This window comes from Patagioenas fasciata, chromosome 4 (assembly GCF_037038585.1).
Source record: "Patagioenas fasciata isolate bPatFas1 chromosome 4, bPatFas1.hap1, whole genome shotgun sequence".
Classification (NCBI taxonomy): domain Eukaryota; kingdom Metazoa; phylum Chordata; class Aves; order Columbiformes; family Columbidae; genus Patagioenas; species Patagioenas fasciata.
In genome coordinates this window covers 42,387,684-42,401,826 of record NC_092523.1, presented here as the reverse complement: position 1 = coordinate 42,401,826, position 14,143 = coordinate 42,387,684, and the positions used below count along the sequence as shown (strand labels likewise).

Sequence of the window (14,143 nt, the reverse complement as noted above, 5' to 3'; positions counted from 1 at the left end):
GAAGGATTTTATCTCTGTCTTCTGAAATACAAACATTTAGGCAGAGTCTGAAATTACCGTGATCTCTCCAGCTCTTCCACCTCACTGCAATTTTCTCTCTCATTGAAAAAGCCACACTTTTTCCACTTTATTTTTTTCCACTTTGTAGCTCTCTTCCACTGTGCTTCATTTGATTTGATTTCCTTGGTTCATTCAGCCTCTGCTGCTTGAACCCACGTGCCTTTTCTTAACGACGGGAGAGGAAACATGGACCAGATTTGTAGTCCTGATGGTATTTGCTCTAGAACGTGTATCTCACAGCTTCCACTTGATGTTGGAGTGTTCCCTTAGTACCCTTTCTGTGTGACAGTCACGTGGTGAAAGTTTCTGTGCTTGTTGAGAGGTCAGGGTGCAGATGCCTAAATCCAGATTCCTTTAAAGTTTTTAGTTTGCAGCTAAATAGCCCGTAAAGTGCCTCTGTCCTCACTGGGTCACATGTGGTGTTTCTTTTTTTTTTGTTGTTGTTGTTGTTGGTTTTGTTTGTTTGTTTGTTTTTTGTTTTTGTTTGTTTGTTTGTTTGTTTTGGTGTTTGTTTGTTTGAGTTTTTTTCCTTCCTGAAGTGAGCTTTTCTAGTAACATTGAACCTCACTTATTGTCCTGAGTTACATTAGTATGCATTGGGTTGAACACCACAGCACCCATTCTCTAGGAAACAAAATTAACTTTATTTCCACTGTCTGATGGTTTGTTTGATAATTATACTGCAGTTTCTCATCTTCTAGCAGTGCTGTTACCTTCCTTATCTTCTGAGGCTTCAAGACTGAAGCATCAGCATTGTCAAACTAGAAACTGATTTGTGTTTTGAACAGAGAGTACTGAGTACTACACAACAACACTTCCTCTGTCACCAGATGAATTAATGTGGGTGAATCTATACATGTAAGCTTCTAGGTCCCTTTTTACTTTCTGGTTAGAAGGAAAATGACATTTCAAAACTGCCCAGTAAAACAAGAAAATTATTTTTCCCTTTAATAACCATGCTGAACTGATTAAATTCAGTTTCTGGGACAAAGAAACTAGTACTGTCCTCAAGTAATGCACAGTTTTTTCATGGTGATGAAAGTATTATTTTAATTTAAAAATGCCTAAGTCTGCTCTGAGTGAAAAATGTTGTTAATCATGTGGAAAAGTTGTGAAAGGTATGGCACTTCACTTATAAAATGTAGTTTATTTTGTGAGCCTAGAAAAGCTATTTTGACCTGAAGTTTAGACAATATGAGGAAAATAAAAAGCTGCTAAACATCAGCTGTGTTATACAATATTCTGTATGAAATAGATACAAATGATTAATATGGGTGTATTGGCAAACAATAAACTAGTTTGTTTAATCCTTTGGCTTGTGCCATGCATAATCAATTAGCTTGGTAATTCACTTTGTTTGGTGGTGCTATTCTGTTTTCTTGGTGTTCAAATGAAAATGTCTAAGGCTTGCATCTTTGGGGAGGCCTTGTTGTGGCTGCTGAGTCTGTCTCAGCTCTAACAGCTGTTTCATGTAGGTAGCATCCTCAGACTGACAACTTTCTTTCCAACAAGTGATTTTCTCCACACATCTATATGTAGATTATTTCTAATGTTATCTGTTTTCTCATTCTTTGAGGAACAGAATTCAATTCTGTTCTTAATTTTTATTCTTAGCTTTAAAACAATGAGTTTTGTTCTTTCTAGTTCTAGGTACTTATGTATTTTCTGTATTTTTAAAAAGATTTCACTCTGAGTGAAGATTTTATCTCACGGAGCCTGTTCTTTCTACTGTGAGAAATCTTAGCCACATAATTAACTTTGTAGATCTTGACCCTAAGGCTATTCACGGGATAATGGAGTTTCAAAGTAAAGTGAAGATGACTATTACAGCATTATAGTGGTCATATAGGGCTAACTGGGGCAATTATGACTGTTGTGATATTATAGAACTGAATTTCCCCCCGATGTATTTTTCTAACCTTCTTAATAAAACTAGCTATAGCACAAGAAGTCAGCATTTGCAGGTAACTGGTGACAGCAAAAAAACCCCATGAGCCCTCTTTTACCATGCCAGAATCCACAGCCTGTTATCACTAAATGAAAGATTTGCAAATACTGGAGCTGTGGCTTCTGCGGGGGGGTGACATGCACCCTTCCCAGGAAGAGGGATCAGTATTTCCTGCATTGCCCGTGTTACCCCCATGGCAGAAGGAGTGACAGACCCAGGAAATGACGGTACCTCTTGCATGTGGTTTCATATAAAGCAGCTCAACATTTGTTGTGGTGAGAAAAATTGGTCCTGATCTTTCTGAGAGCCACTAGTTTCTTGGTGTGACTTTCCTTTCAAAGTAGTTGATAACTGCTCTTAAGAAAGGATCATGTTGTCATCTCAAGGCATATCAGGGATAAGAGGGTCATTAGGGGCAGTCAGCATGGCTTTACCAAGGGTAAGTCATGCTTGACCAACCTCATAGCCTTTTATGAGAATGTAACAAGGTGGATGGATGATGGCAGAGCGGTGGATGTGGTCTACCTTGACTTCAGTAAAGCCTTTGACACAGTCCCTCACAGCATCCTCACAGCTAAATTGAGGAGGTGTGGTCTAGACAATAGAGTAGTGAGGTGGGTTGCAAACTGGCTTAAAGAGAGAAGCCAGAGAGTGGTGGTCAATGGTGCGGAGTCCAGTTGGAGGCCAGTATCTAGTGGAGTGCCTCAGGGGTCAGTACTGGGGCCAATATTATTCAGTATATTCATTAACGATTTAGACGAGGGAATTGAGTGTACTATCAGCAAGTTTGCTGATGACACTAAGCTGGGAGGAGTGGCTGACACGCCAGAAGGCTGTGCTGCCATCCAGTGGGACCTGTACAGGCTGGAGAGTTGGGCGGGGGATAACCTGATGGGATTTAACAAGGGAAAGTGTAGAGTCCTGCATCTGGGTTGGGGAATGACCTGTTAGAGAGCAGTGTAGGGGAAAGGGACCTGGGGGTCCTGGTGGACAACAGGATGACCATGAGCCAGCACTGTGCCCTTGTGGCCAGGAAGGCTAATGGCATCCTTGGGTGTATTACAAGGGGGGTGGTCAGTAGATCGAGAGAGGTCCTCCTTCCCCTCTACTCTGCCTGGTGAGACCCCATCTAGAATATTGTGTCCAGTTCTGGGCCCCTCAGTTCAAGAAGGACAGGGAACTGCTGGAGAGGGTCCAGCGTACGGTAACAAAGGTGATTAAGGGAGTGGAGCATCTCCCTTATGAAGAAAGGCTGAGGGAGCTGGGGCTCTTTAGTTTGGAGAAGAGGGGTGACCTTATTAATGTTTATAAATATATAAAGGGTGAGTGCCACGAGGATGGAGTCAGGCTCTTCTCAGTGGCAAACAATGATAGGACAAGGGGCAATGGGATCAAGCTGGAACACAAGAGGTTCCACGTAAATTTGAGAAAGAACTTCTTCTCAGTGAGGGTAACAGAGCACTGGAACAGGCTACCCAGGGAGGTTGTGGAGTCTCCTTCCCTGGAGACATTCAAAGCCCGCCTGGACACATTCCTGTGCGACCTCACCTAGGCGTTCCTGCTCCAGCAGGGGGATTGGACTAGATGATCTTTTGAGGTCCCTTCCAATCCCAAACATACTGTGATACTGTGATACTGTGATGTTTGGTTGTGTGGGTTTTTTTTGTTTGTTTGGGTTTTTTGTTTTGGTTTGGTTTTTGTTTGTGTGGTTTTGTTTGTTTGTTTTTTACTCTTTCTGCAGTCTAAAACTAGAAATAGTAGAAAAATATAATAAAAAAGTTAATAGCAGGATGGATAAATGGATCTTTTTCAGAATATTTTTCTGTAGGTTTGTTTTGTCAGTATCTGGCTTGAGCCAGTATCAGTGATGAAAATTCTTAGAGTAGCTTCTTCCTTCCCACCATAGCATGCAGACACCTTTACTGCTCAGCAGTGTCCTCTGCATTTAGTTCAGCAGTTAACTCATTACATGAGGAATGATTTTTACCAGTTACAAGGTCTGTGTAGTTGATGATGATCTTTCATAAAAGAAAAGAGAATAGTCACTGAAAGTCAGGAAGCTTGCCAGGTTGAACAGTTTCACCAAGAACCAAATATTTCATGGAGGAGTTGTCCCATTGTTAAAAAACTGGTCCTTAAAATACCTTTCAGTATGTTTAGGAGTGAAGCTTGTCCTTTTACCCAAGATTGCAACTTCTGTGAAAGTAGTCCTTGCTTTCTTGAAGGTATTTTTTTCATTTTGTACTAATTTTAAAGGATTATGAAAACTGTTCCTCTAAAAAGGAAATAGAAAAAATGAAATTGAAAAAGTTGCTACTTTCAAATTAAGAACAAAGTAAAAGCTGTACTTAGCTCAGAGGAAATGGATATCTATAAATCAAGATTTATGCTGTGTCACAGAGGAACATCTCTGTCAAACTAGTACCTCCTTTCACAAAGTTCAAACTCTACAAATGCCTCTTGTGGTAAGTGAAGATTTTACCTTCATAAAGAGTGTCACAAATACTCCATTTTCCTTGAGAGTATTGCTTTGCATTGGAGAGGTTTTCTGCTTTGAATATGCCCAGTGCTGCATGCCCTTAACCCATAGCCCATCTGTGCTATGATCTGATTGATGTGTGCCTGGGAGGGGTGTCTGGAACCTGCTGGGTCTGTAGGATGGGGGAATGTCTCACCAGCAGTTATTTCTCTTGTTCTGTCTTTGGCTCTACAGGTGTTTTTTATGTCCACCGTCTGGTCATACCTGGTTGTTTTTATGTCATGGTTGGATCAATTTGGTACCAACTTCCTGCAGAGTTTGGAGAACAGTGCAGAGGAGCTGCAGTGAAATACTATGTACCACAGATGGGGCTCCACAAGTGTAACTTGTCCCCAACAGGGTTGTTGCCTTTTCAGCACCCTACCTATAAATGTGAACGCATGGTGAAAGGAAGGAAGGAAGCTAAAAGCATCATGCATGGGGAACACAGGGGAACTTTCTAAGAGTGGGTGACATGAGACAGTCATGAGTTGCAGGTAATGATGTCAGCAGGGAAACTGCATCATTTAAGATTTGAGTAAATTGCGTTTGTGCTTCTGAGGTGACATTACTGCCATACACAAGCTAGCTGATTTAAGGATAACTTTAGATGTTGCCAAGACATGCCACATTGAAAAAAACGAGGTAATGTACTTCTTGCTGGTTTGCAGTCTGGAGATGTTTGAAGTATTCTACCATAATGATTTTCTTTTCTGATAGACCTGAAAATGATACATTCTTTAGGGAAAATAGTAGCTGTTTGTTTAGAAATTTGAAGCAGGAGTCTTGAAAAATAGAACTGGTATGAGTGTTGATGAGCTTGCTATTTTACATAATTTACTTTTACAATATGTAGGAACATGGAAGGAGCCAATCAGAGGTGTTATATCCCTTTTCAAGTGTGTCTATGTGAGCTTTTTCAAGTAAATTAGGAGGTTTTACTAACACTTGTCATAGTGACGCACAGATTTGAAAATGATGCATGGTGAAATTAATGAAGTAGCTAACTTCTTGTTTAGGTGTGCCTGTGAAAATAGGCTGCCTTGGTCTTCTGTTTAATTTTGTTGAAGATTTTTTTTTCTTTTTTTTTTTTTCCTGTCATATTTTTGTTGATTGTAAAGTCAAACTGATTTGGATGATTATCAAACATTTTATTAAATTAACTTCAATTTCAATTCGTAAATTTCTTTTGAAAATCCTGTGAGCTCTATATAGTAACACAGAAACTTATTACACAGTTATGACTGAAGGTAGCACTTACGATGTATAATGATAGAAAGAGGTTAGGGTATGGCATGCACTCTTATACGTGTGGCTGCTGTTTATTTGCACTGTCTTGTTCTCATTGTAATGATTTCTAAGAAAAATGTATTGCACCTGAAAATCTTGGAAAGGCTGAACAGATTTGAAGACAGTGGGAATACAAAATCAGGTTAATTATAGTAGCGTATGTTGTCTTGCCTGTAATGAGATGAATTTGTTTTTACTTATTTAGCTCTAATTTTCCTTTTTCTGTTCAGAGTTAGAGGCAGTTATGTAAGCCTTTGGATTGTATGGAACAAAATGACTCACCAAGATAGACTATAATGCACATAACTGTGTTTTTACAGGGAAGTACTCAATGAGTCAGCTATAGAAGAGCATACTAATTGCACTGCTACACATGTGGGTTAGATGAATATCTACCCTGAACCAGGGTCACCACACTTTTTGGCACCTCTTGCTGCCTGAATTACTGGTCAGAATTTAAAAAGTGCTGGGTGTCCTACCTCCCATTGAAGGATATTACAGAGCTCTTCAGATTTCAATTTTGCATGCAGTTAACTCTAATGTTTTTGTTGTCCATTCTTGGCAGCTTCTATGAAGGGGATGAAGCATAATCTTCTTGTGCTTTTCACTCCCAGTAGCATATTAAAATCTGAGGTTTTGCTTTTAAAATGTCCTCTAGTATTGCCTTAATCCTTTTGTTGATATCTTTTTGGTACAGGAATAAATTCCCTGTCACAATTCTTCATCTGCTCACAGAACAAGAGAACACCTGTGTGGCCGATCACAGTTTACATCTCAGTTTGAGAAAGTCTAAGAAAGAATTTCTCTCATCTTATTTTCCACAAGTTTTCCCAATGTGGGAAAGCTGAACATTTTTCTAGCCTGCCCAGTCAATCAGAACAAATCCTGTGATGAAAATCATTTGCAGATGGTGGTGGGCTCTGCCTGTGCCCGGCTCCCAGAGCTGTCCTTGGTAGCTGCTGTGCTGGGCTGACCCCAAGGCAGAGCTGTTTTTTTGGTACTAATATCATTAAAAACACCATCAGGAATATATTTTATTAAAAAATGGCTGTTTGTGATTTGAGTTTTAAGCACTAATAATTCTAGAAAAAAATTGTGAAGGAAGTTTGATGTAGATAATTTTGTTATTGCAATTATAAGGAATATACTCCTGTATGTATTTTGCAGACTCACATGCTAATAGATATTTCAAATCCCAGAATGAGCCATCCTAACACATATTGCAGCCCCATGGATTTAAGCACATAATTTCTCCGTTGTTCCATGTACTTTCAAGCATCTTTTAGAAAGTAATAAAAGCCTTTTTTGTCCTGTGCATGCTAATTGATTAATATCATGTACGTACATCCATATACTTAAAAGAGTTTTCATCTCTCTAAAAAAAAATATTTCATATCTGTAGCAACATATTTTATTCCTTTGGAATACTGGATATTTGATGTGGTAATGGCCTTGCTGGAAGAGAGTAGATTAGCAAAGGGAGTTTTGTGGGTGAATCTTAATTATTTATGATAAAATAATAGTTCCTGTTACAAGTAGTAGAATGTAGCTGCAGTTCCTGTGCATGATCTGTATTTTATAGATCATCTTATTTTTCCTTTCGAGTCACAGTACTTGTGTGGTAATACTAAGGTGTGTTTCTGTGGATGGCAGATATCTTTTACAACCCACTTATTTTCCCATTTATTTTCATGCTTGTGAGCTGATTGTTTACATGTATAAAGCACTTTGCTGCTTTATATGGCAGTGTTTTGTCTTTTAATAAAATAAGATCTTTTTGTAGATGATGATTGGCTGAGGGTTGTATGAAGCAGAACTGCATCTGCTAGTGAAGAGTACTTTCTGTTTTAAAAGCTCCACGTAAATCCTCCTCCACTGTTACAGAAAAACTTACTTCTACTGTATAATCACTTTGTGTCCATTTTTCAGAAATTGACGCATGTATTGTGTTAGTTTAATTTTTGTAAATGCATAATGTAGTGGCCATGTAAAAGATAACCCCCCCAATAAAAACAGAGTTGCATGATATTGGGCATAACAGAGTATGTACCCCTTTATCAAGAATTGGACAAAAACATCCATTTTCTTTTTTGTTAAGAACCTGTATGTAATAAAAGATAATTGAAACACTTTCCTCCTGTAATTAATACTGTCTCAGATTTTCAACAGATTTTTATTAAGTTTATTGTCAATCATCTTGCATTTTCAAATTAAATGAAAAAACTGCCTGTAAACATCGAGTTTTCCTGATCCCTGAATAGATGGGTAGGACAAGAGATAATATGAAGTACCCTGAAATAAGTGCAGTTACATTAAAGTTCTGTTTGGATAATTTTGAAAGTTCTCCCATCCTTTTATTTTTTTCCACACTGAGTGAATTGGTTATCAGATTCTTGTTAATTTTCTAGATATTACTTACGAATTAAATATCTGCGAAAAATGAGGGAGGTGAAGAGCTGACCAGGTCAATTCTGTCAGAAGTTCCTTAGAGGGAGCTAATAAAGCTCTTAATCCTAACATGCTCTTAGCGAAGTCTTTAGCATCATGCCTTGCATACCCAAACAATCCTCTGCTTGCTTTCTGTGGTTTAAGATTGGTGTGTGACATGATGAAGTATACAGACTGACTTCTTCAGATAGTTTCAGGCCATAAAAATTTTAAGGCAGGAGATAATATTAAGGTCTTCTCTTGTTACAAAGTAGTTTTACACTTACACAGGCATTCCAGAAAATTAAAGGACAATTTTAACAGTTGTGGGGGACACCTGTTTTTATTTTTTTTTTTTGATAATTCAGATGGGGTTGTGCTTCAGGCTTTGAAGGGCAGAATTTATATTCAGTGTTGACCTTTCACTGGCAAAATAGATGTGTTTTTTAAAGGGCAGTTGTCTGTTCCGTTTTTGTCTCAGTTCCTGATTGTTTTGACTATATTGAAATTAAATAGCATACAGTTACCAGTGGTTTCTTCTGCTAGGTATATATCTTCCTAGTTTCACTGAAATTAATTCATAAAACCACAGGTTTATTTAAGTAAAAGTGGCAATTATTAAATTGTTGCTGAAGTCAAATGAGTTCTATCCAGGTTTCTGCCTTTCATCATGTATGTCTATTACATGTTTGTCTTTTTCTGTAAAACAGAATTGCCTTGTGTCAAAAAAACAGTGGTCTGAAGAAAGCTCTGAACTTTCCATTGTACTTTTAAAAATGCAATCCTATATATTTCTTCAGTGTTAACTCATACTTAGTTAATACATTAGAGAACCCAGCTCCTATTGGTCATGCAGATTACTTGTTTACAATTAACTCAAACTTGCATCATCACTTACTGTTATATTACCACGGTTATATTATTGTTAAACTTAACCTTGCACCTGCTTGCTAATAAAAAACTATCTAGCAGTCCAGATGATTAATTAAAATAGCATGGCTTTGTTTTCCTTTCTAACCCAACAGACAAAGTCACTATACCTCGCCTGAACACTGAGGTGTATTTTATATGTGTGCACACAAATTTTTATGTCAAACAAATTCACAGGGTGTAGACTTTGCTATTTGTGTTTTCATGGCAAAATAAATGTTACCACAGCAATGTGCTAAAGATACATCATCAAGACTAGGGAAGATATTTTCCACCATTTTTTGTGCTACTTTATTATTTTTCTGAAGCTTGATTTGCCTTGGGTTTTCATATTTATATATCAGTACACACTGAAACCAAAAGGATTTTTACTAGTGCATTTCTGTCAGAGAGCTGTTTTTTGCATCATCTGTTGTCAAATCAGAACCTTTCTTTTGTTAACTCTCAATATTACCAGGAAAGAAAAACAGGCTTGTTCTTAAGCTTTAGCATTTCCTTGAGTCTGGTGTGGACAACCCCTGTGACCTCTGCTGGGGCACATCATGTCTTCATAGACCAAAATGTTAAGTTTCTTCTTCTTACCATTATTTGTTCTTGTTATTAAAGTTTGCAGTCTGTCATTGTGCTTGTGCAGTGGCCCCTGTTATGAATTACATCCAAGAGAGATCTCTAGAAGTTGTCTATCATAGTATTGATATTTAACTCTAGTCAGATGGAGACTACTGACTTTCTTTCCCTCACTGTTCAAAACTCTGATGATTTGAGATTTTTTTTCCTAGAAGCTGAAGGAAAAAAACAAAACAAACAAAAAACAAAACAAAACAAAAAACCAACAACCAACCAAACAAAACACATCTAGAGCTGCCACTAGCTCTGCCTCTTGACCTGGTGGTAAAAACCATCGCTGGCGAGAGCAACCTAGCCAGAGGAGAGATGTCCCCAGTGTACTCAATGTGAACATAAGGAAATAGTGACCCTTGAAAGGAGAGTGTTCAGAAATGTGTTGCAAGTGACTGAACAGTTTCAGAAATGGTCTTAAATACTTGTACTTTCTAAGAGACATTTTTTGTGTAAAAATTATATACATGGAAATATTTATGTTTAAGTAAGACATAAGATGTTGGTTATGTTTTTAACTGAAAAGTTTCATTTTCATTTTTGAACTCTTTGAAGGTGATCTATTTTTTTAAGGTGATTTACATGGCAGACCAGAGGCTTTTTTAATGCATTTTCTCCTAATTGCCTTGCATTCGAGAAAAATAATGGAGATAGGAGGAAGTAATGTAATATCTGGGAGTTCTTTAGAAATCTTTTTTCTTAAGTAAAGAGGTTTTTTTAAATGGATTTGATTCAATACTAACACATGTGAGCATCAATAAATAAGAAAAAAGTAACTTTTGCAGCAACGTGAAACTGCTGAGAATATTGTCTGATGAATGGTCTCTACAACATTATATAGTGAACAGACAGAGAAAAACAAGTAGACCAGAGAGAATGATTTGGTAACAGTTGGACTTTGCTGTGGAACTGTATAATGGACAACCAGGCAAAGTTAGTGATGTCTTCCTGGATGGGGGAAAGAAGGGAGAGAGTTGAAGATGACACCAGGATTGAACCCAGGGTTTTTGTGAGTCTGAGGGGACAGATAATAGAGCTATTGATGGAGGCAGTGAAGAGAGGGGAAAGGAAGAATTTGTATCAAGATAATAAACAGCCACTTCAGCTCAGGTTAATTGATATATGCTCTGTTGACTTCATTCACAGCAGTTGAGGATATGGCCTGTTGAGTTCAGCTTTAAGGATAAGTTTAAGTTGACAGGGAGGTCTCAGGATAGAATCTCAACAAAAGTAGGCAGAGATGAAAGACTGAGGTTATAGATCCCAAATTCTTGCAGGTGGGCCTATGTCTTGGTTCATTGAGTTGTGCAGCTTAGGGAAGATGACCTAGCTATGCAAAAGTCAAACAGAAAAAAAATGAGAAAGCCAGAAAGATAAGAGGAAAATAGAGCAGAAGAAACCCACCAAAGAGGTCAAAGAAAGGTTAAGAAGAAGAGAGAGAGGCTGGAGCTTTGAAAAGCAACGTATTTGAAAGAATCCTAATAATAGAGATTATAAATGGCATGCATACAAATCAACCAAGAGGAAAATGAAAGTATTTTTTCACTCAGTTAAACAGAAAATAAACATATATAATTCTCTGAGGCAAACATAATGTAATATGGAATCTGGAACATAATAAAAATTACTTCAAATTCTCATTTTCAGGAAAATGTGAACCAAATGTAAAGGTTGTATTTTCTCAGTGCTGTGTGCTTGAGTTCAAAGGTCGAATGCTAACTTGTTTCAGTGTCCTTTATGCTTTGTTGTATTTACTTTGAGAAAGCAGCACAGATGCTGAAAATTTGTTAATAAATTGATATTACAATTAAATGATTGTGTTTAGGCAATGTGCAAAGAAATTAGAAAGATTGTAGGAGTTTAAGAGAATACTGAAACAAAGTATTTGTCTTTTGCTATGTAGTTTCTTCATATAAAAACACATATCAGTAAGCAAATATATTGGATATAAATAAATATTTGTCATGTATTTTCCCAAGGGTTATAACATGACATTATAGTCATCAGATTGGTTTTAATGTCGAAATAAATTCTTTAATTAAATTGAGCTCTTTTTTATTTAAAGCTGTCTTTTGGGGAGATATTGCCTTAGATGATGAAGACTTAAAAATCTTTCAAATTGACAGGACAATTGACCTTACGCAGCACTCCAATGAAAGACTTGGCCATAACACAGGTATGATATTTCAAGTTTGTTTTAACTTATTTTTCCTGTTATTTACTTCTTCATAGAAGGTGATCTCTGTTTTAAATGTAGAAATTCGGTATAATGTTTTGGGTAGTCTTAGTTCACACTTTTAAAATGTTATTAAACAATGAGTATAAATTTGTTTTAAAGAAAGAAAGACAAAAGCTAAAATTGTAATTTTTATCCTGGTGTTTCTGATTAAAAATAGCTTGCTGAACAGAAGAGCAGAAACTGGTAGGAACTGTGAGTCCACTCTGCAGATGGTCACATGGGAAAGGAAATTGTACAAAGCTTTTCTTTTGTTGCTAAAATTTCCTGATAGCAGACCTCAAATGTCCAATGGAGAACATTGGTGGAATCCTGGAGGCGAGGCTGGGAGTCTTGGGTTATAACCCTTCCTTTTGCTCTGTTTTCAGTTCTTTCCAGATTTGTAGTCAGATATAGAAACATGACAAGACCATGTCATCCTTGCTAGAATTTGCCATGTCTAAAAAGCAACTATTTATCTGGCATTTTAATACATGTTTATTTACTGTTGTTAACATACAGTACATGAGTGCCAGAAGCTGCAATCTGATTAATGCAGGCAGTTGGATATTCAGACAGACAGATAAGGAGATATTATTTATGTGTGAATATATATGTACGTGTGCGTGAGAGAAAACATAATTTGTATCTTCAATGGATGTCTATCTAATGTCTAAAACCAGCTATGCTTTCAGGTTCTGATTTGTAAATTCATAACGAGAATTTGTAAACTTTCAGTCTGTAGTACCAAAAATGGTAAGTTACTTAGGAAAAGTATGGGAAAAATGTTATTAGAAAATGTATAAATGCATAATTTAAATTTATTTTCTGTTAAGCATGTTCTTTATGTTCTTGAACTGAGCTACTATTACCTTGATGATTCCTGATTTGTGGAAATAAGGATCACTGTGAGGAGTGATCAGAAAGGAATTTTTCAGATCAAAGAATCAATTTTCCATTTAACCTTCCAGTATTGATATAGAAAATATTTTTAGTTTTCTTAGTTAGACTATTTTAATGGAAACTTAAAAATGTATTTTGTTTCCCTTTAAAGCCACTTGTTTTTTCAAGGCAGGAACACCTTTGGTCATTTCTAGATCAAGACTGGATCTTAAAATGTTCATAGACTCAGCAGTTTCCCTGCCCCCTTTTCCCCCAAACAAATCGCTTTAATTGGCTTTGAAGGTATTTCAGGCACTACTTGTGCTGAGAAAATGTAGAGAGCAAGGTCAGTCATTTCCACTTAGAGTGGATGCAGTCAAGTGATTTCCTTGGCCTGCTGACTTTCCTTTTTCTTCTTGCTTTTCTATTGTTTTCTTTTTAACTGCACAGCTTTTTTTTTGCTTTTTTTTTTTTTTTTTTTCAATTGCCACAGAAGGAGTACAGATTTCTGAGCTGGTTTAATAATATTTAATATTCTACTTGATTTTCTTTCCTTACCTGTCTTGAGATTCATGCGTTATATTTTCCTGTGGACAGTGTCCTGTTCAGGATATTGAGTCATCCTATTGAGGATTAGTGATGCATTTGGATCAAATTTTTCTGCATTTATTGCACAAGAGAAATCCATGCAACTGAATTGTCAATGCGACTGAGCTTTGGGAACAAACTCTGCTGAAGTTAACTGTAATGGCTCTCAGTGAATCCTCAGCATTCTCAACTTTTCTGAAAAGAGAGTTGGAGAACTCAATTTTACACTTTACATATGTAATTATTTTTCCAAATTTACAGCATTTTGACACAGAAACTAGGAGTTTAGCCTGTTTTTGCAAACTGCACAACCTGCTGTGATCTAATTTACAAATCAGTAAATTGCCAACAAATAACTAGTTGATATTAAGTAGCAACTAGAAAAGGAATTTAAAATGTCTGTAAAATAGAAAACAAATTCACCTTGGCTACAGACACATTGACAATTAATTATGAGCTTGATTTCTGAGCACTTTCTGTTGTTGACCTTCACAAAGTAAAGGTGATGTCAGGTAAAATGGTTAGATAATTGAGTGTAAATCACCAAGATGGAGCTGTGGAGTTGCATTTTTCTTTGCAACTATTAATTAAAACCCCTGAGGCTTAGAGGCTCTGATTCACATTATGTTGACTACTCCTTTTGATGAGGATTATCTACCTGGATTTG

General features: G+C 36.9%; 1 protein-coding gene across 6 annotated transcripts in view; it reads left to right on the top strand.

Annotated features, from left to right (window-relative positions):
* TLL1 (tolloid like 1) overlaps positions 1-14,143 on the top strand; it is a 136,602-nt gene that overhangs the window by 49,723 nt on the left and 72,736 nt on the right. For 4 of the 6 annotated variants that reach the window (XM_065837344.2, XM_071807723.1, XM_071807725.1 and 1 more), the window contains exon 3: positions 11,857-11,967. In XM_065837344.2, coding sequence (XP_065693416.1) covers positions 11,857-11,967 — 111 coding nt within the window. Of the gene's footprint in view, positions 1-4,907; positions 5,024-11,856; positions 11,968-14,143 lie in introns of those variants that run through there. The other 2 variants (XM_071807726.1, XM_071807727.1) reach the window with 2 other exon arrangements.